Genomic DNA, 25,401 nt, shown 5'->3' with positions numbered 1-25,401 from the left:
TTGCTACTGTCTTCACACCCCCATCTCACGTAGAGACGCCTCCTGCCCCACCTTCCCCTTACCCACGCTCACCCTTCCAACATGAACGCTCTGTGCCTATCCATCTTGGGCTGATGAAGGGGGCCTTGAAGGGGTCCTCCGTAACACCTGTGCTTTCTCCTCTTTGATACCCTGAAGCTGGAAGAGAGATGGGGAGTAGGGGGTGCTCAGCTTCGGGAAGGTGATGGGTTTCTGGTCCCAGGGAGGGAAGGGGGTGCTGAGTCCTTGGTATTTGCTCACGTGCTGGCTCAAGATGAAGCCTTAAGTGCTGGGGTTTTATCGGCTGGTTTCTCGGCAGGCTAAAGTCCCTACCCCGCCTCTGAAACCAAGCATCCTGGGCCACGTAGCCAACGCACTGACTGGCCTGCCTCTGGGTTCCTGGGTGTGGGAGGGGCGTTTGAAATGCCCTTGGGTGGTAAGAGTCACTTCCTGCCTGACCTGCACCGTGGAAGGATCTCCCCTCTAGGTGCAGGAACACTCCCCGCATGGCCAGGATAAAGCGCCAGCTGAAGAGGGCTCAGCTGAGGCAGGTTAGACTCTTTCATAAAATTTCCTTTAAGAAAGTAAAGGAAAACAGAGGTCTAGAAAATGGGGAGGGGGAGGGTTACTTGACACAGTGTCTTTCGGAGCAGCTGCTGTAGGCGAGGCCCGCGTCGGACTCCCCTGGAAAGGGTGCGGATGGAGGGTTTGGCTCCCGCCCCAGAGGGCCCACTTCCGGGGGCAGTGGAGGTAGATCTGCACACCCGCCCGCACCAGTTGGGAGGGTGAGAGACGGGTCCAGGCACAGGCGGGGCACAAACCCAGCGCTTCCTCAGTCAGAGAAGCCGGCCCCACAGCCTCCCTCCTCCAGCTTGTTGCTCCAAGCACCTCTCACGCAGACCCCCATCTTGGCCCACATTGTAACCAGATGTCCACAGGGCCCTCCGATGTCTCTCTAAAGCTGCCCCCTCCTGCCTTACCTCCCCCTCCTGTCTTCACCTCCCTCTGGTTAATATTCTACAACCCATTATCCCACCCACTCCTCGACAGAGTCCTCATCTCCTTAGACGCCTGCCTCTCTGGTCCCACTCTCCCAGGAAAGCCCCTCCACAGACAAATCCACACGTCTGCCTTCACTGCGCCTGCTGCCTCGCACTGAGCAGTTATTAGAGGAGCCAGCACCTCCAGGCAGCCAAGCGTCGGCAGGAATTCCTCATCAGCAGTCTCAACCTGGTCTGCGAGGCAGCTCAGCTGGTTCCTTGTCACTTGCTCCCCTGGCAACCTGCAGCTTCCCTCCGCTCCCTTCACATCCACATCACCCCCAACACCACTCTCTGCAGGAGGCCCGAGCCCTCCAGCTCATGAGAAAATGAGCGTCCTGCAGAGGGGAGCCTCCACTTTGCTCCCACCAAGTCTGCCCCCCTTACTTCCGTCTGTGCAATGACCTTGGCAGCCCCGATGAGGGACACCCACAAACAGGGGGAGAGTTTAATCAGAGGACTGAGGACTCTGAGCAGAGCAGGCTTTGGGACTTGCCGGCTGCAAGGTAGAGCCAGGGTCAGCTTCCCAAGAGAAAGAATAAAAAGAAATGGCCCAGTGGTCCCAGAAGAAGCGACATTTCCATGGGCCCTGAGGGATGGGAAGCAGCTGGCTAAGCTGGGAGGCAGTCAGGAGCGCCCAGAAAGAAGAAGGAGCAGAAGGGTCCGGGGACAAGAGAACTTGGCTCCTTCAAGCAACTACGAAGGGTGTGTTTTTTGAACAGGGCGCAGTAACGGGAAGAGGCAGGCCTGGGCTTCAGCAGCTGCCCGCATGAGGCGCAGTTTCTTAAGGCCGAGAGGAAGCCAGTAAAGTGTTATAAGCAGAGGAATGAATGGCCTGGTCAGAATTGCGTTTAGGACAATCATTCTGCCTGCAGCCCAGAGAATTCCCCGCAAGGGGCCAAAACGGAGGCAGGGAACTCAGTTGGTTGACTAATGCCACCATCCAGGTCGAAGATGACAGAGGCGTAGACAACGGGATGGCTGTTGGGACAGAGTAAAATGGAACAGACTCCATGGATGTTTGGAAGCTGGGACCAGCAGGTCTTCATGACGGACTTTTAAGATAGGAGAGATGAGATGGGTTCTCATCCACAAAAAGAGGTTTAAGATACAAGGTAGAGAAGTAGCTGGTCTTAAAGTCCCTGCACAGCAGGTGGGAAGGTTGGCCCAGGACACACAGTGGAGGTACTGGGCTTGTAAAGCCATTTGGATGAGACAGAAGGAAGAACAGACACAGGTTAACTTTGTAGTTTTTGTAGCAGAAAATTGAGGAAGGCCCTGAGCAACAACTGTTCTGTCTGTAAGGAAGAGGCCATTTTATTTTTATTTTTTAAAAGATTTTATGAGCCCTGGCTGGTGTAGCTCAGTGGATTGAGCACGGGCCTGCGAAGCAGACAATCGCGGTTCGATTCTCAGTCAGGGCACATGCCTGGGTTGCAGACCAGTTCCCTGCAGGCCAATTCCCAGCAGGGGATGCATGAAAAGCAACCATACATTGATGTTTCTCTCCCTCTCTCCTTCCCTTCCCCTCTAAAGATAAATAAATAAAATCTTTAAAAAAAAAAAAAAGATTTTATGTATTTATTTTTAGAGAGAAGGGAAAGGTGGGAGAGAGAAACATTGATTGAGGACCTACTGGGGTCCTGGCCCACAACTGAGACATGGACCCTGACTGGGAATCAAACCCACGACCCTTTGGTTCACAGGCCTGTGCCCAATCACTGAGCTAACCAGCAAGGGCAGAAGAGGCCATTTTAAAGAGCTGCTATGGAGAATGGGAGAGGGATATGACCTCTCTCAAACAGCCAGTTTGCTGTTTCTAAATATCAATAAATAAAATTTTAAAAATGAATAAATGAAATCCATTGAGCCCACAGGAGGCTGCAGGCCAGGCATTAACAGATTCACCAGCCTGGGTGACAGTGGGGGCTTCTCAGCAGCACACGGAGGTTGGGCACCAGGTCCCAGGTCGGAGTTCACCCCGAGTGTGCAATGCTGAGACAATGGGGTATGTAACTGCGGGCACTGGCAAGACAAGTTGCCATAATAGACCCTGAAATCCAAACCAGTACTGAGTGAAGAGAAAAGACCGGAAGGGGCCGATGGAGACAGACTGCAGTGATGTGAAGCCAGAGGCTCCCATCAGGTGACCGGCAAGTTGGAGAGAGAGAGAGAGAGAGAGAGAGGCCCCTGCATGCCCCCCCCAGGCGCAAGCGTCAAAACCCGCATTCTCAGCCATGTCACCCAGATGCCTGGATCCTGGAAGAGCATTTCCCAGAAACTCTCCCATCTGTCCCAGTGCAGGTGGAGTTTATATCATATCCAAGCACACAAGACCTTGGGCCTTCTGGGGACCCTCAGGCCTCCCTAGAGGAGCTTCTTTCAGGCTTTGGGGAACCAACAGAGTCCTCATGCTCAGCTCTCTGCACAGGACAGGGGTATCTCCCTGCCTCGGGGCCTGTGAGACACCCCTGGGTGTAGACATGGAAGTCAGCTCCCCAGATGGGACACAGCACATCTCCCCTCAGAGCCTGCTCCCCCAAACCGGAGCTTGCACCCAGAGAGTTCTCAGCCCCCAGCCACTCAGGGGGTGGCAGTGGGGCGGGGGCCTGGCAGGACCAATGCAAGTACCATAAGCAGGTTCCTTCTCAGGGCCTGTTTGTTTATTTATTTATTATTATTCTTTTTAATCCTCACCCGAGGCTTTGTTTACTGATTGTTACAGAGAGGGGGAGAGAGAGAGACATCGATGTGAGACAGGAACATCAATCCATTGGTGGCCTTTCTTATGCACCCCGAGTGACTGGGGACCGATCCTCTGGTGCACAGGCTGACATTCCAGCCACCTGAGCCATCGGCCAGGGCACTCTGGGTCTGTGTGTTCGGTTCGCTGGGGCGAGATAAGGCAGTGTTGCTGAGCGAAGAAGCAGCTTACATGAACTTGTTTGAGCCTCTGCTTCTCAGACTACAAAGGGGGGTCTGCCCAGCAGAACTGCTGGGAAAAGTGCTGGGACATCACAGCTGTTAGTGTTGTTACTTCCACAGCACTGGAGATTCTAATTCACGTCCTTCCTGAGCTGAGTTCCAGGAAAGAGACAAGTTCAAGTCCCCAGCCCAGAGTGAAGGAGGAGGGAGGAGTCCTGACTCACTTCTTCCTAAGGGTTAAGCCTGGTCCCCCGCTGTGGGGAGCGACTATGGGGGGGGTGCCCACAGGCCACCAGCTAACACCTGCAGAGGCTGGCTCTGTTGCACTACTTTTATAAGTCACTTAATCCTTCTAACAACCATGCATGGCAAGTACTATTATGATCCCCATTTTACTGAGAAGGAATTAGACCACTGAGGGCACAAGTAACTTGCCCAAGGTCGCACAGCCCATAATGCCAGAGCTGGGATTTGAATCCAGGGATTCTCAGCTCTCAACTCACCTTGCTACTCTGCTGGGGCTTCTCAAACTTCCTGTCTGTGGCTTGTGTGACCCCTGCCTTTGGCCTCCAAATATGGACAAGGGATCTGGCTCTGTTTTGGGGACAGCAGGACAAGGCAGCCAGGAGCCGAGTTGTCCTCAGCAGTCAGGTCAGGGTTGGGGTTCCCAGGACAGAGTAGGTAGTGGCAGCTGCTGGGGGAGGCAGGACAGGGTGCAAGGCTGGGGCAGAGGCAGGCTGGGGCTGAGGCCTAAGCCTAGAGGACAAAGCTGGGTCTGGCTGAGCCCCAAGCCTCCCAGCAGGCTCAGCATCCCCAGGCCCTTGAACCTGTGGACCCGGGCCACATGCCTCTTTGTGCGCAGGGCCAGGCATGTGGAGCACAATGGCGATGATTCCTCAGAAGAATCCAGCAAGGACTCTGAGGACAAGGTCCAAGGAACTCATGACCTCAGGGTCCTGCTCGGCCAGGCTTGCTGCCCACAGCAGGTTCTGAGAGGAATCACTCCCCAGCTGCCCCGCACTGGGTGCTGGGCTCAGGAAAAACAACTTCTTGTGTGGGATCAGGCCCATACCTTCTCCTGGTCCCCTCAGACATTGTGACCCATGTCCCAAGGAACATGTGAAACCGGGGTCAGCTGAGCTGCTTTCTGACCCCAGACAGGCCCTCCAGGTGGGCCTCAGGGGCACCTGGAGGGCAGGAGAAAGGCCCACTGTGTTTGCAGCCTCTCTGCTCTTGGAGGCCAGATCAGGCTGGGGCAGCCTCTGCTGCTGTCGTGGACACAGGGACTTCCCAGGTCTGCAAGGGTCTGACCATCTCGGGCTCAGGAAAAAGTGCTGGAGTTGGGGCTGCACCGCTGGGCTCCCCTCTGCCCTGGCTGGCTCTCCCCTGCTGACAAGCCCGTAGATGCCAGCATTTCCTGACTCCATTCCCAGCGCCTCCTCAACTCCACTTCCGTGACCCAAATCACTCCCAGGGCCTCAGTGACCCTATCAAAGCTGACTGTCCCCTAACTCATGTCCGCAGACAGGACTTCTTCCCTGTAAATCCTAGCTGCCCCTGGGCAGCTGCCCCTGCAAATCCCACATCCAGCCCTGAACCCTCATTCCCCAGAAACCAGCTCCTCCACAGCACACCCAGCCACCAAGCCAGCAACCAGGAGGCTTCGTGGACTCCTTCCTGCCCCCACATCCGGTAGCCGAGAGGTGCTGCCAACCCTGCCTCCTCCAAGTCTCCGCACTGTTCCTTGTGCCTAAGGGAACAGACGTTAGTCACATCTCCCTCATCTCTCTCTGTCTCTGTCTCTGCCCTCCAGCCCATCGCTACGCAGCATCTACAACGACTTTTCTGTCACGATTGCATCACTCTCTTGCCCGAAGAATTTACAGATGAGCCTAGGTTGCTCTCAGGCTAAGTGCAAGCTACCTTGGCACCAGGCTGTGGCTGACCTGGCCTGTTCTTCAGCTCCATCACTGCCCTGGGCGCCCCGCAGACTGTGCTCCAGCTCCAGCTTCAGCCCCACTGGCCTCCTGCCTTTTCCCCATGCACCTCCTGGTATTAGTTATTCCTCACTTCCCTTCTCTACTGGCTCTTTTCTCAAAGGGGTGGACACAAGGTGGGTGGCTGCCTGGTTTGTGACTTCCCCTTGCCTGGGTGTGACCTGGAACAAACAGGCGAGCTCCCCAAATCACACACGTGCTCCCACAGGTCACGGCCAGTTGGGCCTGTGTTGGATCCTGGACCCCAGTGGGGCCAATCAGAGTCTCACACCTGAGTACTTGAAAAGCAGAACTGAGAGTTCAGGAGTCCCCGACATGGAGTCTCACTGGTGCCCGTAGATGAGAGTGTACGAGGCACCATGCCTGACCTCAGGCTGTGGGACCACCTGCTTCCTGCCCTCCTCAGTCAGCTGTCTCCCCTTTTTTTCAAATAAGATTTTTATTTATTTATTTTTCAGAGAGAGGGGAAAAAGAAGAGAAATATTGATTGGTTGCCTCTTGTTCCCCGCCCCAGCTGGGGACCTGGCCCACAACCCAGGCATGTGCCCCAACTGGGAACCAAACCAGTAACCTCCTGGTTCACAGATGGGCACTCAATCCACTGAGCCACACCGGCCAGGGCTGTCAGTCAGCTGCCTCTTTGTTAAGTCCTGTGCGGAAGCCAGGATTCCTTTCCAGGAAGGAAGGAGCGTGACTGACTCCCTCGCCCCAATATCCCCACCAGCAGCTGTGACCCTATTCTTCTCCTGTCAAGTTCTTGATCAAGTCTTCCACAGTATACTGCACTCCCTTACCTTTCACTTTACTCTTGAGCCCAAGGTAACTGAACACATTTTTACAAATATTTATTTAGCATCTACTTTGTGCAAGAGTCTGAGGACACAAGTAAGACAGAGCCTGTGGCTTCAGGGAGCTCACGGTCCAGCTGTAAGGACAGGGGCAGCAAGGAGGAAGTGCAAACTGCAATCAAGGTCAAGGTAGAATGTGGCGAGGGTGATGGTGGTAGAGAAGAAGCTCACAGGATTTTATGAGAGGGGCTCACTAGAGCTGTGTCTTCCGGCTACGAGGCAAGGAACATTTTCATGCACAAGGAACATTTTTTTGCACAGGGTCCAGTTCAGGAAAATAGAAATGAGCAGCTTTTAATTTTTATTTGACGCAAAAACAGATTTAGTAATACCTGTGAAAAACAGAATATATTATAGCCACTTGGATCATCCACTTTATTGGCAGGGAAACAATTTCAGTAAGAAACTTGGCACACTGATTTTAATCTGCTGTTATCATCTGGTGTATAATAAGAATTACTTAAGTGGAGAGGATAATAGGCAAAGGCAAGAAAGGAAACCTGAGGCTGCCAGAGGCCTAGTTCCATAGTCAGGCTCCTGGTAGGCTTTACCCTGAGAATAGCAGGGAGCCATAGAGGGTCACAGAACAAGAGAGGGTCATTATCACTTTGGTGGCCGGTGTCAAAGGAGAAGAACTGCTCGATGCCTGGTTAGCCCTTAAACCCTAGCCACCTCTGTCCCTGAGGTTCCACAGCCCCCACACAGAATTCGCCATCCTTACGCTGTCAGGCACGAGGGGTGGGGGGTGGATTCCACAGATAGGGGCTCAGAGGGAGAAGTGGGTCCTGCTACCCTCCGTCCCCAGCCCGCCGGCCCCAGGCTGAATATAATTGTCCTCAATGAAGCCATCATCATCCTCATCTTCACCCATCTCCGGGCAGATGCCCTTCCTTGTCTCTGGCAGCCGGCGGTGCTGGTAGCTGGTGAGGTATTTGTGGCAGAGGTGGCATTTGGCAACAAGTGCAATGAGGACAGAAAGGACCACAGCCCCCAGCACAACCCCCAGCAGCACGGGCCAGGTCCGGGCCGCGGCGCCTGGCCCGGGGGACACGGCTGGTGCTGTGGGGAGCTCCGAGGGCCCCGTGGTGGCTGCAGAGAAAGGAACAGCATTATGACTGGGGCCTCAGAAGGGCCCCTGGTGAAACCGAGAGGAACGGGGGCAGGGTCCTTGCCCCAGCTCCACTTCAGCTCCCACCCACTGCCACTTACTTTGGTTGGTCTCACTCATGGAGTGGCTGGAAGACACCTGTGAGCCTCAGCCTCAACCAGAAGGGCCCTGGCTCCGAGGAGACCCCCAGGTGCCAGGCAGCCTTGGGGCACAGATCCTGGAATGTAAGCACACGTGTGGTTGTTGGGGTGGGGGGGTCACAGGGCACACATTCGGGCCACACTCACGGCCACGTCAGGGTGCTGCACAGACTCTAGAGACTGGACAACCCACCGTAACCAGTGGTTCACAGGAGAGAAACAAGCTGAAAAAACTGGCTATTTGTAAAAGACTGCTGTAGGGGCCAGCTCTGGAAGGGGCTGGAAAAAGTAAATCAATGCTGCATCTCACACTGAGCACACCTTTTGATTCAGGTACCCAGCATCAGGCCCACAGAAATCTGTGGTGTGGGGTGTAAACGTTATCCCCTGTCTATAGATGAGGACGCTGAGGCCCAGAAGGATAAACTAGCTCAGCCTAAGTTTCAGAACTTGAACCCAGGTCTCTGATAGCAGGGCCCAGAGCCCAGTCTGCTACACTGTGTGGTAAGCTGATGGGAGGTGGGGGGCGGAGGCAGCCCTGGCTCCCAGAGGGTGGGCAATAGCAAGTGCTTAGAACTAACAAGCCGAAGTGGAAACCACACATGCAAGACAGTGTCAGTCCCCACCCAGGGCTGAGGGGCCCGGCCACAGCCGGGGCAGACCTGGCCCCTCTGCTCCTGAGTCAGGAGCCCCTGTTAACCCACCTCTACCTTCAGCCCCTCAGTTACACTGCAGTCCATTCACCTGTGCCCTCGGAGGAGGCCATAGTCAAGGAGTAGCCAAATATAGTCCACCCAAACCAGGAAATCATCTGCATGAGCATCACTAGGGCTGGAGAAGATCTAGGGGAGCGCCTGAATTAAGGGAGTATCTGGAGGAAGACCTGGAGGAGGAGCACCTGGATCAGGGCAGTGGGCGTGGGGAGCAACACCTGAATCTGGGAGTACCTAGAGGGACAGCCCCTAGGTTAAGGAAGTACCTGTTGGAGGAGGACTAGGGAGGGGCTAAAATCAGGTACTTGCAGGCAGAGTACCTAAATCAGAGGAGAGCCTGTGGAGGAGTATACAGGGTAAGAAAAAACCCAGAAGAGAAGCACCTAGTTTAAGGGAGTACTCCACCATAGTCTCATACCGATACCTTAACGAGACCTCCCCTCCTGACCACCAGCTTGTCACCAACTCTGTCAGTTCTTCCTCTAAATATCTCTGGAATGACTAGTCCCCTCTTCAGCACCCCACTGCCACTCCCCCAGTCCAAGCCACCTTCATCTTGTACCTCAGCTCCTACAATAACCTCCCACCTGGTCTCTCCCCATCTCTAGTCCATTCCCCAGAGTGATGGGCCTAAAGCCCAAATCCGACTCCATCACACCCGCTTCAAAATCCTTCACAGGCTCCCCATTCCCGGGGCTGCATGGAAATTCCCCGGCCTCACCATCCAGCACAGAGCCCTCAGGCCACACTCTTCCTCCTCTTCTCCACAGCTCCCCCTCAGAACCCCCCCACCCCCACCCCACACAGACACCTCCCACTTCGCCCACCCTGCTTCCCAGCCACCAGCTTTTGGAGTCCAATGTCCCTCAAGGCCAAATCAGACCGTGCCAGCCTGTGCGGTTGCCCCGGGACCCTCCGGATGACTGGCCTCTGGTGAACTCTAACAGTCAGCGTTGGCCAGTTTACCGGACGGGCAGCTGCCTGGGGGCAGAGACTAGGCTGACTAACCCGTTCCCTGGGTCTGCCAGAGAGCTTGGCCCTGGGCTGCGCAGCGCGAGCCTGCGAGCAGCCAGAGGGAGGACGCGGGGCTGGGGGTGGGGCGGGGACCTTAGAGAGCAGGGGTGAGTTATCCAGTCATGTATCCGCAAACAGTAGGTGCCTACCGGGGGCCCACAACGTGCACTGGGTCCCCCCAAAATACGATCCTGTTAAATTGAAGAGAACTGAACTAATTTCGACCTTTCTGTTTCTCCTATTCCGTTCCGTCCTGCCGGGTCCCCGTGAATTCTTCCCAAGGACACAGACCCACACCCACATGCTGTCACCCCACCCGCTCGGGTCACATTTCTTCCACCAATAAACACACGCCCCCTCTGATCTTCAGACATACACACCCACTCTGGTTTGTAGCTCCTTTCCAGCTCCCGGAAGCCCTCGGGGGTTCGTGGGTCCCCCCTCCCAGCCCCCCAGCTCTTCCCCTCTGCCCCCCACCTGTAAGAACTGTGCACAAGCCAGCGGAGGAGGCTTCCGGCGGGGGCAGGCGGTGGGCGGGCCCGAACCGAGGCTCACTCACCTGAGGACGCACGGCAGGTGGGGCTGGAGCTGCAGGGGGGTTGGGGGGTGCGGAGGGCGGAGGGCCGGGCAGCTGGCAACTCCCCCAACTAACTACGTCTTCCCGAGCTTTCTCGGAGAGCCTATGGGCGCAGGCCTCACTCCCACCCCCGGGACCGGGGTGGGGGCGGGGGAAAGGGACGGGCTGCAGCAGTTGGGATCCTGAGAGGGAGGGGCTGGTCCGGGGCGTCGTGAGAGGGGCGGACACCTGGGCAGGCCGCCCAGGCAGGCGGCCCAGATTAGCAGTGAATTTCCGGTGACAGGTGCAAAGTCCAGGGTTGAAGAGGGAGCGCTGCGGGCCTGTGAGGCGGTGGGCCGTAACCAGAAGGCTGGGTGTTTGGCATTCTTCCCAGGCAGAGCCAGAGGGACCAAGGACACTCGAAATTGCCTGGAAATGTGTGTGCGTGTGTGTGTTTGTGTGTAGGGAGGATGCGGAGTGTGAGTTCAGAGACACTTTCGGGAGCTTGTATGTGCCTGTGGGGGGGTGATGGTGTGTATGTGTGTTTACCTGTGTACAGGGTGCAAGCCTTCATCCGGATCCTCAAGGATCCTGTGACCCCACGAAGCTGGGCTCTGCATCTCCCTTTTGCGCTACTCCTTGTCCTTGAAGACCCAGTTCGGTCTGCCCTGGCCAGCCCCGCCTCCTCCGCACCCGGACCACGCTTTATCTCAGCGCTTCTCTATTTATCTTGTCATGATTCCTTCCTGTGCTGCTTCCCCCATCAGCCCAGGAGCTCTCCCAGAGTGAAGCCAAGTTCTGACAGTCTCTGGTTGGCCAGCACTTGGCACAGGGTCGGCTTTCTCCGTGAATATCTACCGGAGGAAGGGTTGCGTGAGCTAAGCCGAGCAGGCGCAGGAATTCACAGGGACCCTCAGGCCACAACTGAGCAAGGACTGTGCCGCAGGGGCTGCAAGGGGGTAAGCCAGAACTGCGATGCAAAGTGGAGGACCTTGCAGGACCCTGGATATCTCAGCATGGAATCTGAATTCTTACTGCCAGTGGCTCCATTCTACCTCTCCCACCTCATCCGGTGCCTGCCTTCCACACCCTCTCCTCCAGCCGCAGCAACCCGTCCTCCACTCCCGGAACCCACCACCTTCTCATCCCCCGGGATCTGCACGCCCTGTTCCCGGAACCCCTGATTTCCCCCAACCCTCACCCCCAGCTCCTCCCCGCACTTGTCTATCGCCCCCCACCTGGTTGATTTTCCTCCCAGGCCTACTGGTCACTCAGACTCTGGTTAGGTGCCTCTTTATATAGGTGGCCTTCGCTAACCCACTCTTCCTAGTCTGGGTCCCTCCTCCCATCCTCTGTTCCCTGAAGACCCTGGCACTGACTACACGGTACAGCAATTTTCTCTTTATCTTACAGGGCTTTTTATAAGCCTTGAGACTTGGGGTCAGGGTCTGTGTCTGTCTCGTTCCCCTTCACATCCCCAGTATCTAAAATGGCAATAATAAATACTTATGAAGTCAGTGAGTGAGAGGAAAGTGAATACTACCTGGGATGGGACAATGAGGAGTCAGGGAGTTTGGGGATTTTGTTTGATTTTGAAGTACGGAAAGCATAGCATTCAAAAGAGCGGGACCCTACTGAGCACCTACCATGTCCTGGGTACTGTGCTGTTTTTTGTTTGTTTGTTTGTTTGTTTCCAAACTGAGGTATTCATATAACATAACCTAATTCACATTATGAAAAATACACCATTTTAGCCATTTTTAATGCATAATTTAGTGGCATTTAGTACACTCAAAAAGTTTTGCAACCATCACCAAAATATTTTCATCATACCTAAAGGATCCCCTACCTGTTAAGCACTAGTGCTCCTGTCCTCCCCGCCCCAGGCTCCAGCAACCACAGACCTGATTTCTGCCTCTGTGGACTCACCTACTGTGGATACTTCATACAAATGAAATCATATCTGTGCCAGCTTTTTAATGAACTGTTTCACTTAACCCTCATAACTACACTATTAGATATTAATTAGCCCCCTAACAGATGAAGGAAATAAGGCCATAAGAAGGGAATTTGGGTGAAGTCCCCAGAAGAAAATAAATACACCTGGCTGGTGTAGCTCAGTGGATTGAGTGGGGGGCCTGCAAACCAAAGAGTTGCTGGTTCAATTCCCAGCCAGGGCACATGCCTGGGTTGCAGGCCAGGTCCTCAGTAGGAGGCACACAAGAGGCAACCACACATTGATGTTTCTCTCCCTCTCTCCTTCCCGACCCCTCTCTCTAAAAATAAATAAGTAAAATTTTAAAAAAAGAAAATAAATACAGGTCTGCACATCTATCAGCCAGTCCTGTATTCAACGACCATTCACTGACCACCCATCACAGAGCCACAGCCACCCAGGGGCATGCACAGCAACACAGCAGAGGACAGCAAAGGACAGCCCGTTGGGAGTGTTGGGTGTCCCCACGGCATGGAGAGCAGGGCGCACCCACTGGCCCCTCAGCCTGGAGCTGAACCACCTCTACAACCTTGTGTGGCAGCCCTGGCACGCGTGTGGCAGGCACCGTGCCAGCTACGGGCTATTCTGAAGGCTAAGGGCCGTTACTGCATGTGTCTGCGCTGGACAGAATAATCCGGGGGGGAGGGGAAATTGGTGATGCCGAAGGAAGAGAGAAGGGGCAGTAGGGATGTGCAGTCCTGAAGGCATCGAGGGGAGTGGGGTCAAGTGCATACACAGGTGGAGGGCTGACCTTGGGCAGGAGCAGAGACAGTCCCTCTAAGGAAAGTGGAGCGCGCAGGTGGGGTGCTGGGAGCCTTAGGGAGTTTTCTTCCCATGGCTTCTGTCGTTCCAGAGAAGTCGGAGGCAATGTCATCAGCTGAGAGTGGACTGGGGCCTGGGTTCGGGGTTGGAGGACAGAAGAGAAGGGGCGAATTGATCATCGGTGCCTGCTGGTGTGTGATAAGCTCACAAAGTAGCACGAACCTGAGGTCGTTTGGGGTGAGAAATCTGGGCCCAGCAAACTGGGAAGTGAGGATGGAGGGGGGAAGTATGAGGAGCCCTGAAAGAATGGTAGGATTGATGGCGGATTTTAGGAGCAATTGCCGGCGGACTGGAGAGAGTAAGTTGAAAAAATATTGCGTGTTGGGCAGACAGCAATCTACCAGAAATGGAGGTTACCAGGGGCTGCAATTCTGGATAAAGACAAGCCCAAGGATGCTGACCATGGAGCCGTCCTCAGTGGGACCTGAGGGCCAACGAGGGGTTTACTATGATCTGAAGCATGTAAGCAACTCAACCTTCTGCACCAGAGGTCTAAGGATAACATGCTAATAGCTGTACTAGTAAATGGCTGAGTCAGGATTCAAACCCTGGTCTTCTGACTCGAGGCCCAGCGCCTTTCCAGGATCTCCCGACTACGTCACTCTGTTAAACTAAAAAATGTTAACTTACACAGCTGAAAGTCCTTTTGTAAGTAAGGTTTTCCTGAGCCAAAGCTGCAGCCCAAAGATCGATCTTGGGCCATGGAGTCTAAACCACCAGCAGCCTGGCTGCAGAGAAAAGACAACATGCTCATGTTCCAGCTTTGCAAGCGTTTTGTACATCAAGCAGGGAGAAGGGAGCTATAGGCCAAGGGGTGGCAGAAGGGAAAGAGGACAAGCTCTGGGATAGCTGAGTCCACAAAAAGGAACGTGCTGTAGACTGGCCAGGGGCAGCCATTAAGAAAGTCCTCATAAACGGGGGGTGGGGGGGTGGAGAGGGAGCGGGGAGGGGCGAACCTCCTGGAGTTAGATGGTGCCTGACTAAAATAATCTGTGGACATAGCCACCTGGAAATTAATCTGAAATTCAAACAGGCCAAACGGGAATGTGAGAAGTTTTTTGTTAGCTGGTCAGCAGCCATTAACAGGCTAACAGTCCTTTCTCTTTCTCTCACATTCTGGCCCCCAAAAATTAATTTAGAGCATCTCAGAATTTTTTCTTATCAGCTCCTATGAGTAAACTTTGCCATCAAAGTATTCGATTCCACATAATCATTTGGAGGGACAGATAGCAATCGCTGCCATTCACAGATTCGATTATAGTTCCCAAAGGAAATGAAAGCTGAGCCAGCAAAGAAGGAGGTATCCGGGTCCCCACCTTGCACCCACTCCCTTCACCATCTGACCTAGCCCTTCCCTGGGGCAGAACAGGGGTCTTACCCTGGGGGGGGGTGTTGTGGTCCCCTTTTGAGAAGCTGGTGAGAACAGGGAAGTGCATATGTATACCCAGTCACAAATATGCTCACAGCAGGCAGCAGGTGGCCAGTAAAAACCTGTCAGATCAATGGGCGGATTTACAGGGGGCTCGCTTGTTCCCTTCAGGTTAAGAGCTGGTGTTAACCCTTTGCGCTCGGAGTGTAGCAACCTCTCTTCTGTTTTAAACAGACGCCCCTTTGAATGGGTAGAGGACCCCTTCTCTGCCAGCCTCTTGAGAGAGGCTGCCCATTTCCTGTCTCCAGTTACTGCCAGCCTCCTGGTCACAGAGCCAGCACCTCCTTAGGACCACCCTGCATTCCTCCTCCTTTATTCAGCCCCCACTTTCCCCAGTGCCGGTCTGCCGCTGAGGATCCTGGGTATGCCCCAGCAGTCAGAGCGTCCTGGAACTAGTCCTGGAGGGGCCGGGGCTTAGAGCCTGGTGAAAACAAGCCCTCCGACCCTGTCACCGCCGAGAAGTGGTCACCACTCACTAAGGTAAGCTCACAGGATAGATCCCCAGAGGAGCTTCCCAGGTGTAGTCCTGAGACTGAGGAAGCGCTTGGAGATTGCAGCTTCTATGGTTTCCCCACTTCCTCAGGGTGGACGAGTCTGACAGGTATTCCACGAAGCCCTGGGGGGGAGCTGGCCAAGCCTGGTACATCCTCAAACACACCACCCTTGAAACTCCATTGTAATCACCTCATCTGGTTACCACATCGGACCCAGCATCAAGGTTCATGAGACAACTGTCCCAAGCCACCAGCTCCATCTCATCATGTCAGATGTACTATTAGACATCGCACACGCCCGTGTAATGAGGCATCATTCTATGCCCCCACCCCCGCTCTTGTGCTCAGTTATCTCGGGGGTAACTGCATGTAGGAGAACCCAGCTCAGCGGACCTCTCCTGAGCGATGTCATGCCAGGCGAGTGGTAAAGAGGTGGCAGGCGGACCAGCTGGATAGAGCAGCCCCACTCTGGGGCTCCCAGGCCTGCCTCCCTGGGCCCAGTGCGATAAATAGGAAGAGTCGTCTCTCCCGCATCCTTGCTTTCTCATGGTTATCAGAAAAGTCGTTGCACGCCTGAGACCCCCACAGTTTTGGGACAGTTCCTCTGATGGAAGGCACCACGTAAGCCCTGAAGGAGGCGTCTCTCTCTGTGGGTTCAGAAAGCCCAATCCTGCATCTTGTTGCACCAGCATCCCTTCCCCAGGAGAGACGCAAGGACGGAGATGGCAAAGCCCCAGGTAAGCCTTCCGGTGACAAGGGTGAATAAAAGGGAGGAGTTGGGGGCCCTGCCTTCAAAAGTCTCCTCATCATCCCTGTGTCACACGAATGAATCACGGGTTTCACTGTGCTGTCGCTACCACCAAACAGCATTTAATGTGAACTTGAACTTGGTCGAGCAGGAAGCAATCCTGGTGGTTCACCCAGGCTGGGGATCCTGCAGGAACATGTGGCTGTGGCCTGCGGTGGCAGCTTTTCCTCATAAAATGGGCTTTGTATTCTAAGTAGGCTGGCTGCTGTTTGAAGCAAAACAATGAGTCGTTTGTGTCACATGTTATGGGTTCTAGGATTTCCAAGTGACCTGGGGTGAAGCAAGGACCTGGTGCACCTTAAAGGCAAGATGCCCTGAAAAGGGGTGCCTGCTGGTCTGTGCTGGCTCACCTCTGCCATTTCAAGGGGCCACACTTGATCACAAGACAGCACAGAGTTGAGCTCATTATTTTTCCTGAATAAAATCTCTAATGCTTTCTAAGTTCATGAGGACTGACTTTCTTAAATCATTTTTAAGGGTTTGGCGGTGACATTCAGAAAACCCTCCTGTAAATGCCGGCAGAGATTTTAACCTGCTGGCTGCCTGGGCAGGGCCATCCAGGAGGCCCGGTTATGGATCAGGTCGTCTGGGGTCAGAGTTGAGCTCCAGCACTTAACTAACTGGAGAAAGCATCGATTTTCTCATCTGGGAAATGAAGACAATAATAATGGCACCTGCCTCAAAAGGCGCCGAATCCAGGAAGTGGCATCGTCACCTTTTCCTGGCACCTGTCAGAGTTCAGTGACTGTCATTCATGGCAATGAATTCAGTGTTCCGGGGTTCTTCATAAGCCCTCTGCTTGCATTGTCGGGTAAATTTCATTCTGACCAAGGTCAGTAAAAGTCTCTTAAGTTTTAAGTAGGCCCAAAGCCTTGAACCATCTGAACCCTCTGTGGGGTGTTGATTCCAGCTTCTGGCCTCAGCGGGTTCCTTGGGGCCCAAAGGTCTTTGTCAAGCACTTTGTACAAAAGGGAATTCATTCAAAGCTTTGTTGGAGTAACTGGGGCTTCCTTTAAATAAGGGCCTGTTTTCAGAAGGTCTCTTTTTCCAACATAGAAAAAGAACACAGTGGGTGCCAAATAACCTGTGGTCCTCCTCACAGCGTGTCAGGAACACCTGGCAGAACTCCTCACTGGCCAATGTCAGGAACACAGCTTCGGCCTGACATTCCAAAAGCGTTTGCGGACAACGTCCTCTCACCGTGGAAGTATTTCCTGGAAGAGCAGCAAAAACTGTTTTTGAATTGGCTTTAGTGGCTAACTGAAGTTAAGTGAAAGTACTATTGTTACCAACTATTAATCTAGAGAAAAAGGAAAAGGAAAAGTATTGTTTTTCCTTTTATTTTCCCTTGCTTATCAACATGAACAACGATATACTAGTCAAGTTGATTGCAGGCAAAGACAGGACTTAGGACTTGGGTTTACATGTTGCTTATTCCAATAAAAAGAGAACTCCATCCTGTTGTTTGGGCAGCATTTTACTTGGTTCTTCAAAAAGCAGTTGTGACAAGCAGTAGAGAGAGTCAAGGCACTTATGAAATATATAAAGACACCCGCATTCGGGTTTGCACATAACAAAGAAATACCTTAAATACTTTTCAACATATTCTAGGAGCCAAAACACAAGGGCATGCTTTTGGAGAATGCAGGAATGTAATGGGGGAGGAGGGGCATGTTGGAACTACCGGTTTCCTTTGAAATCACTGAGGAAAACAAAGCAGCATTCAACTTCACCCACTGACTTTGCACAATTTATATATAATAGCTTGACTTAAATCCAAAAAGCTGAGATGGAACTCTCGTGCTGTTTATTCTGAGAGACAGAGGCATGGACCCCTGGGTAACCCACCCTGCTCTAGCAGGCTTTCGTGGGAGGAGTCTTTGTTGCTTAGAAGAGGACCCATTTGACTCATCTGTTCATGGGGCCTTGATGTTGATTTTGAGGGGCAACTTGGAGGACTTAATTGTCTTCCTCTTTGTCAACCCAGTCTTAAATTTCCACAGTGTTTGTGTGTGTGTGTGTGTGTGTGTGTGTGTACATAATTTGCATAACAGTTTCACCCAAATGGGTCTCAAATCCACCATTTCTGCAAGACTATTAAAAGGTCATTTGTATTTACTTTTCTATAAACTTTCATAATCACAAAATTATGTGTTAACATATTATCTTGTTCATAATCTTTGCCCATTTTTCCATTGGACTTAGTTTTTATGATTCCTAATCTGTAATATGTCATAAATATTTTTTAGAAGATTTATTTATTTATTTTTAAAGACAGGGGAAGGGAGGGAGAAAGGGAAATAGCAATGTGTGGTTGCCTCTTGAGCACTCCCCACTGGTGACTTGGCCCACTACCCAGGCATGTGCCCTGACTGGGAATCAAACCGGCAACTCTTCAGTTCATAGGCTGACATTCAATCCACTAACCCACACCATGGCATGTTATAAATATTTTTGACAAGTCTCTTATTTTTGCCTTTTTAAAATTTTTACTTTATTTTTGCCTTGTTTTTTTTTTAAATATGTAGTAATTTGATTAATGTTTTCTTTTTAAGGTTCGTGGATTTGGAGGCTTAGTTACAGAGGTTTCCCACCCCCAAATCACAAGGTAATCACCCATGTTTTCGTATAGTTCTTTTGTGGGTTTGATTTTTTTATGTTTATTTTATTCATTTATTTTTTTTAATTTTATTTATTTATTTTTAGAGAGAGGGAAAGGGAGGGAGAAAGAGAGGGAGAGAAACATCAGTGTGTGGTTGTCTCTCATGAGCCCCCTATTGGGAACCTGGCCTGCATCCCAGGCATGTGCCCTGACTGGGAACTGAACCAGCGACCCTTCTGGTTGCAGGCCAGTGCTCAGTCCACTGAGCCACACCAGCCAGGGCTTATTTTTTTTTTTTAATGTTTAAATCTTAGGCCCTTTTGGAGTTTATCTTAATATATATGATGTAAAAAATAGATCCAACTTTTTTATAGACAGATACTAGCTGTTGCAACATTATTTATTGAAGAGACTGAATTTCCTGCTGATTTGAAATGCCATTTTTTAATTTTAATTGTTCAAGTACAGTTTTCTGTCTTTTACTCCCATCCCAGCCCATCCCCACCCCCAGCTTTTTATTTAGATTTTTAATTTAATTTAATTTATTTATTTCAATTGTTTGAAATGCTTTTTTTTTTTTTAAATGTATGCTCACCTCCTATGTGTATTTGGGTCCATTTCTGATCTTGCTCTAGTTCGGGGCCAGCACTGCGTTGTTTCAATTATTAAGACTATACACATGTTTTATGTTTTGGCAAATACTGCTGTGAAATAAATCACCCCAAGGCTTAGTCATTTAAATCAACAATTATTTTATTATCTCTCCCAGTCCCATAAGTGAGAAATTCAGAAAATCTGGGAGGGGAGGGAGAACCTCTGTCTCCTCCCGTGGCTTCACCACGTCTGCGTCCGTCTGCACGAGCGTCTGGGCTTCCTCCAGCGCAGCAGGCTGTCTCCGCGGCAGCTCAGAGGTGCGGCACAAGTGTTTCCAAGAAACTCGGAGCCACCTTGCCTTTGTGACCCACACGGCATCACGTCGTCCGCATTCATCCGACGCTGAGCGAGTCAGTGCTGTCCCAGTCCAAGGAGAGCAGACGTGACCCCTCCTCTCAGTGGGACAAACAGCAAAGTCATATTGTAAGAAAAACATGTGGAACAGAAGAGACTGTTGTGGCCGACTCAGGAAAATACAATTTGCCACTTTTTGCTTTCTGATAGGGCTGCCACATCCTTCGCTGACCTGTTTCAGAGTTTTTCCTGGCTATTCTGACCAGGAGAAAACTTCTCGTTCAAGCAGCCTTTTTATAAATCTGATACTTGCGGTGAATTCACTGATAAACATACATTAACCTTTTTTCACTTTCTTTTTTTTTTTCTTTTTGACAGCTAAAAAAATAATCTTTTTTATTCATTTTCAAAAAGTACATTTAGGCCTAAATATGGATAAGCTCTCATGATCAAATGTGACTCATCTCTGAAAATATGCTTTTAAAAAACCACACAGTAGGAATGAACGTTGCTTGATGGGGACAGGATGGTCCTAGAAAAAAGGCCCTGCCCCTGCCCCAGCCAGTGAGGAAGTGGAGTTGGGGACATCCTTAGGTTTGGCTCAATGTATGTTGCTAAGTAAATAAATATCTATGGATATGTGTACACACATGCACTGGTATACACACATGTATTTCTACCTCTGTCAGCCGACTGGCCTAAAAGGAATGACACCTCAGTAGCAATGAGCACACCCAGAGCCTTGCTTTTGGTACCTAATGTCATTCTCAAAGAAGCTGGAGCTCCTCAGAGCAGGAGATACACAAGATGAGCCTGGACATGAGGAAGTGCTGAGGAACGAACAAACAGCAAACCCACGCTGGCGCATGGTAGCACCAGGGAGGTGTGACAACTGAACGTGACATGGTATTGCCAATGAGATTCTGGAACAGAAAAGGGAGCAGGGAAAGGCTGAGGAAATCTAAATAACCATCGACTTCAGTTAGTAACGATGTTACTGTGACAAATACACCCCACTGTGCTCGTGAAAGGCGTTAGTAATGGGAGACTGGGCGTGGGGTAGGTGGGAACTCTGTCCTGCCCTCTCCATTTTCCTGTAAATCTAAAACTGTTGTAAGAAATAAAATCTATTAAAAAAATTAAAAAGACCTGCCCCCCCCCAGCTCAGAACAAGATGCACAGGAGCCCATCAGCAGTGGCCGTGGGGGGTGCCAGCCGTCACCCCAGGGCCTGCCTTGGGACAGAGGGAGCCCAGCCCTCTCCCTGACTTCTCCACAAGGCCAAGTGAAAGGTCAGGCAGTCCCCTAATCAAACCTAGGATGAGGAAAACAGACACGTCCCCCAAGACCACCACCATCTAAAGCACAAACTCGGTGCAGCCTTGGCCATCCAGCCCTCATCCCTAAGGGTGAGCTCCCACCCAGCCTCCTGCCCATTACCCAGCACCGTCTGCTGCCCCCTATGTTCCCATGTCTTCCCCTTTCCCCTCTCCAAACTCCATTCACAGAAAAGAAGGGTAGAGGCCAGACAGAAGACGGGGGATGGTCCCACATGGAGAAATGCAGTCCCCAGCCCCCAATAAGCAAATACAGCAGGTCTCCCATGGTCTGGGGTCTGCCGAGCACCCCTGAGTCCAGTAGGACATGCGTTGGTCGTACCTGGCAAAGGAGGCCAGAGGAGCTCTGTCCTTCCATCGCCGTCACGGAAGAGCTTAGAATCCCTCTGAAGGAAAGACAGAGTTCCATTTTCAGATAATGTAAGGGTCTCGATGTGTTAACCTGCAAGTGGTACACGAGTCAGGGAGGAAGACCTGTGTTGGAAGGGCCCGGTGCAGAGTCTCCACGTGCCTGCACCTGTGTGGAGCTCCGGTGTGACCTGAACACAGGAAGCGGGGAAGGAGCATATCCTTAGAGACGGCCCTTCTAACCGCCGCAGCGCCTTTTCATCTCCTGTGGCCTTCCTCCTTGTCATTCCCACAGCCATGGACTGTCATAACCCGGAAACGCTATAACCCTCAAGCAAATTGAGACCTGGGTCCGACTTCAGCCATCATCCCTCCAACCTCCTTTGTCTGTGACCAGGTTAGACCCAGCGCTACTCAAAATGTGGTGGGTAGCCCAGCACCAGCCTGAGAACTGTTACAAAGAGACAAGCAAACACTGAGGGTAAGCATTCAGAAACTTTGTAGCAATTTAATGTTGCTGAGACATCCAAGTGCATGACCAGTGGGCTTGCATAGACCCAACCAGGTGGTGAAGAATTCAAATGAGCAGTGGCAAGTGGCATGAGCTGCCTCGTTGGTGGGCACAGCAGGGCCACATAGTGGCCACGTGACTTGAGAAGCTGCGTTAGCCTGCTCCTCCACCTCTCCTGCCTTCAACCTTTCCTCCTGTAACCTCTTCCCGGAGAAGAAACTCTTTTCCAAGAGAAAACTTCAAAGCCCAGGCATTCACTCCTCCCCTCTGGTTCCACTTGTTTCCCAACCCAACCTGGGTCCTCAGAAAGAACCCCCATGAACATTCACACCCTCAATGCATCGGCCCAAACCGTCTCCACCAGGAATGAGTCCACTCCTGACTCAGGCTGCCAGTTGGTGCTGGACTCCTGCGAGGGAGCTCCCTTTCCCGGGATGATGCGAACCGACGGTTCCTTTCGGGGAAGAGCCAGCCCCTGCCCAGGCCTTTCCCTGTCGTAATTCCACATAACAAACACAGTTATTTTTATGCCAGTTTTTTTAGAGCCAAATGCGGCCCAGGTAGTGCCAAGAAGTTGAAGGTTATGTAACGGAGAGGTACAGGAGGCCGTGACAGAGTGGGACGGCCACTGAGGAGGTACACGCATGTCGTAGTTGGGCAGTAAGTGGGCATTGTGTGCATGTGTAGTGGGGTGGTTGAGGGGGTTCATTATGTATCCCCCTTCAAAATGGAAAAGAGCTTCTATTTTATCATTTTATTACACTAAATACTAGCCCACGCGGGGAGGAAAGAAACACAACCAGGGTTATGCACTGTTATACACCAGTCAGGTCTTCCTTGTACTTCCCTGTGCTTCTGCAGCTGCAATCTTGGAACCTGGGCTTCCCAGAGGAAGCGTCATGTCAAAGGAACCTCAGCGTGGGTCAGACTTCACCACGCATGTCACTTAGTCATACGCCGAGTTTCTAAGAGGAACTCTACTAAGACATAGTAGGTCTTGCTCTAAAAAATATGTTGGTTCCCATTCTCTGGACAAATGCTCTGAAGCTTGACGTCTTCAAGTTTCTTCCATGAAAGGATCTCTACTTTTAGGCTAACGATCCCAGAGCCCAGCGTCTGCCCTCCTCACGCCTGTATCTGCAGCACGTGGCACAAAGCCTGGTACACGGGAGGGACTCAGGAAACACGTGCGGGCCGGCGTGGGTTCCTGTGCAGCCACAGGCCTGTCCCCACCGTGCTTTCATTGACCTGCTCCTAGAGAAGGGGAACGTTTGTGTGTCCCCCTCCAAACCCACTTGTTGGGCTCGGAACACCCAATCTGACGGTATTAGGAGGCGGGGCCTTTGGGAGGCAAGTCAGTCACATGACTGAGATGAATACCTTCATAAAAAGGCCTAAGAGGGCTCCTTTGCCCCTTCCACGCAGTAACGATCTTCAGTCTGGAAAAGAGCCCCCACCTGACCATGCTGACACCCCGATCATGGACTTCTGGCCTCCAGAACTGAGAAAAATTAATGTTTCTTGTAGTAAGGCACTCAGTCTGGTGGTCTGTTAGGGCGGCTGAAAGGGACCAAGACAGACTATGTCTCCAAAAGGAGCAGCCCCAAATCTACAAAGTAGCAATGGAAGATACGCAATAATTGTCAGTATCACTGCAAACAGTTGGCACTGCTGGGCACACACAGACCTGTGTAGCCGCACAGCCACAGTGGAGCAAGAGGCTGTCCCGATGGGCCTCAGACAGTTGCAGAAACACATGTTCTTTGTTCAGCTGTCACGGGCAAATGATAATTCATTTCACTATCCTTTTTTAGGTCCAACTACAGGCTTCTTATTGGTAACACTCTCGTTTTTTGTTGTTTTTTTTTTTTAATTTACTTCTTAGAGAGAGGGGAGGGTAGGAGAGAAAGAGAGAGAAATCAATGTGAGAGATACATCAATTGGTAACCTCTCAAATGCCCCCAAATAGGGAACCTGGCCTGCAACACAGGCATGTGCCCTGACTGGGAAAAACCCTTTGGTTCACAGGCCAACACTCAACCCACGGAGCCACACCAGCCAGGGCAAGGAACATTTTAATGGGAGGTCACTAAAAGTGGTACAGTTTACTAAAGTCTCTTCCAGGTGCCACTGAGAAGTCTGGCTGTCTCAAAACAGCGACGACCCGGCAAACCTCCTGCGGGTGCCCGCGTGTCGACGGCTGGGACTCCCACCGTGTGCGGGAAGGCAGCTTTCTCAGCAGTGAATTCTGTCTCGTGTGCACTTGGTCGTGCTGTTATTTTTGCTTTTAAAAAACTATCTTTAGTTTAGCTCTATCAATTAAGTTTGTTTTGAGTCTGAGGATTGACCTCACAGTGTGTAGGGCTGTTCACCTGCATTAACATTATTTTTAACTTTTAGTTTCCCAGCGACTGAGACTTCAGGATACGCATCACGGCTTGTTTTTATTTGTTTGTTTATTTGTTCACATGGTATTTCACGTTTGTTGGTTTGTGGATATTGTGCCAACCTTGCATCTAGGGAAATAAACCTCACTTGATCGTGGTATATGATTTAATGTATTTGATGGATCTGATTTGCTAATATTTTGTTGAGCATTTTGGCATCTATGTTCATCAGGGATGTTGGCCTATAATTTTCTTTCTTCATAGTGTCCTTATCTGGTTTCAGAATTAGGACAATGCTGGCCTCATAAAATGAGCTTGGGAGTCTTCCTTCCTCTTGAAATTTTTGGAATAGTTTAGGAAGAAGAGGTGTTTAGTTCTTTGAATGTTTGATAAAATTCTCCTGTGAAGCCGTCCAGTTCAGGGCTGTTGTCTGTTGGGGGATTTTTTCTTTATTACTGCTTCAATTTCATTAGTTATAATTTGTTTTTTCAGACTTTCTCACTTTTCCTGATTCAGTTTTGGAAGAATGTATGTTTCTAGGAATTTATCCATTTTGTCCAGATTGTCCAATTTGTTGATATATAGTTGCTTTGTAATATTTTCTTACAATCCTTTGTGTTTCAGTGGAGTCAGTTGTTACTTCTCCTCTTTCATTTCTGATTTTATTTATTTGGGTCCTCTCTGTTTTTTTTCTCGGTGAGTCTGGTTAAAAGTTTGTCAGTCTTGTTTATCTTTTCAAAGCACCAGACCTTGGATTCATTAATCTTTTGTATTGTATTTCTGCTCTGACCTTTATTATTTCCTTCCTTCTACTCACTTTGGGCTTTGTTTGTTTTTAGTTCCTGTAAGTATAAAGTTAGATTGTTTACTTGAGATTTTTCTTGTTTCTTGAAGCAGGGCTGTGATACTAAGAATTTCCCCCTCAGGACTGCTTTCGCTGTGTCTCGGAGATTTTGGGTTGTTGTGGTCTCATTATCATTTGTTTCAAGGTATCTTTTGATTGTTTCCTTGATTGCATTGTTAATCCATTCATTGTTTAGTAGCATGTTATTTTTGTAACTGTGTTTTTTTTCTTATGATTGATTTCCCATTTCACACCATTATGGTCAGGGAAGATGCATAATATAATTTTAATCTTCTTCAATTTATTGAGACTTGTTTTGTGTCCCATCATGTGGCCTGTCCTAGCAAACGTTCCATGTGCACTTGAAAAGTGTGTATATTCTGCTGCTCTGGGTGAAAGACTGTAAAGGTATCAGTTAAACCCACCTGATCTAGTGTATCGTTTAAGGTCTCTGCCTCCCTGTTTATCTCCTGTCTGGAAGATCTATCTGTGGATGTCAATGTTCATTGGTGTTAAA

General features: G+C 51.0%; 1 protein-coding gene across 8 annotated transcripts; it reads right to left on the bottom strand.

Moving 5' to 3' along the window:
- Positions 1-7,112: 7,112 nt before the first annotated feature.
- Positions 7,113-10,542, bottom strand: CUNH1orf210 (chromosome unknown C1orf210 homolog). 8 transcript variants are annotated; one of them, XM_053660217.1, is made up of 3 exons: positions 10,363-10,542; positions 8,038-8,153; positions 7,113-7,917 (listed from the first exon to the last, which is right to left on the bottom strand). In XM_053660217.1, the coding sequence occupies exons 2-3, from the start codon at positions 8,054-8,056 to the stop codon at positions 7,595-7,597; spliced, it is 342 nt and encodes a 113-aa protein (XP_053516192.1). In that variant the 5' UTR covers positions 8,057-8,153; positions 10,363-10,542; the 3' UTR covers positions 7,113-7,594. The 8 variants fall into 8 exon arrangements, with proteins under 8 accessions (XP_053516192.1, XP_053516193.1, XP_053516195.1 ...); XM_053660218.1 differs by having other exon boundaries at positions 10,281-10,368; XM_053660220.1 differs by lacking the exon at positions 10,363-10,542 and adding an exon at positions 10,184-10,273.
- Positions 10,543-25,401: the final 14,859 nt, after the last annotated feature.

The sequence above is a fragment of the Artibeus jamaicensis genome, unplaced genomic scaffold (assembly GCF_021234435.1).
Source record: "Artibeus jamaicensis isolate MK-2021 breed Jamaican fruit bat unplaced genomic scaffold, CSHL_Jam_final scaffold_847, whole genome shotgun sequence".
NCBI lineage: Eukaryota > Metazoa > Chordata > Mammalia > Chiroptera > Phyllostomidae > Artibeus > Artibeus jamaicensis.
The sequence above is the reverse complement of the archived record's forward strand: the minus strand, read 5'-3'. Positions and strand labels throughout refer to the sequence as shown.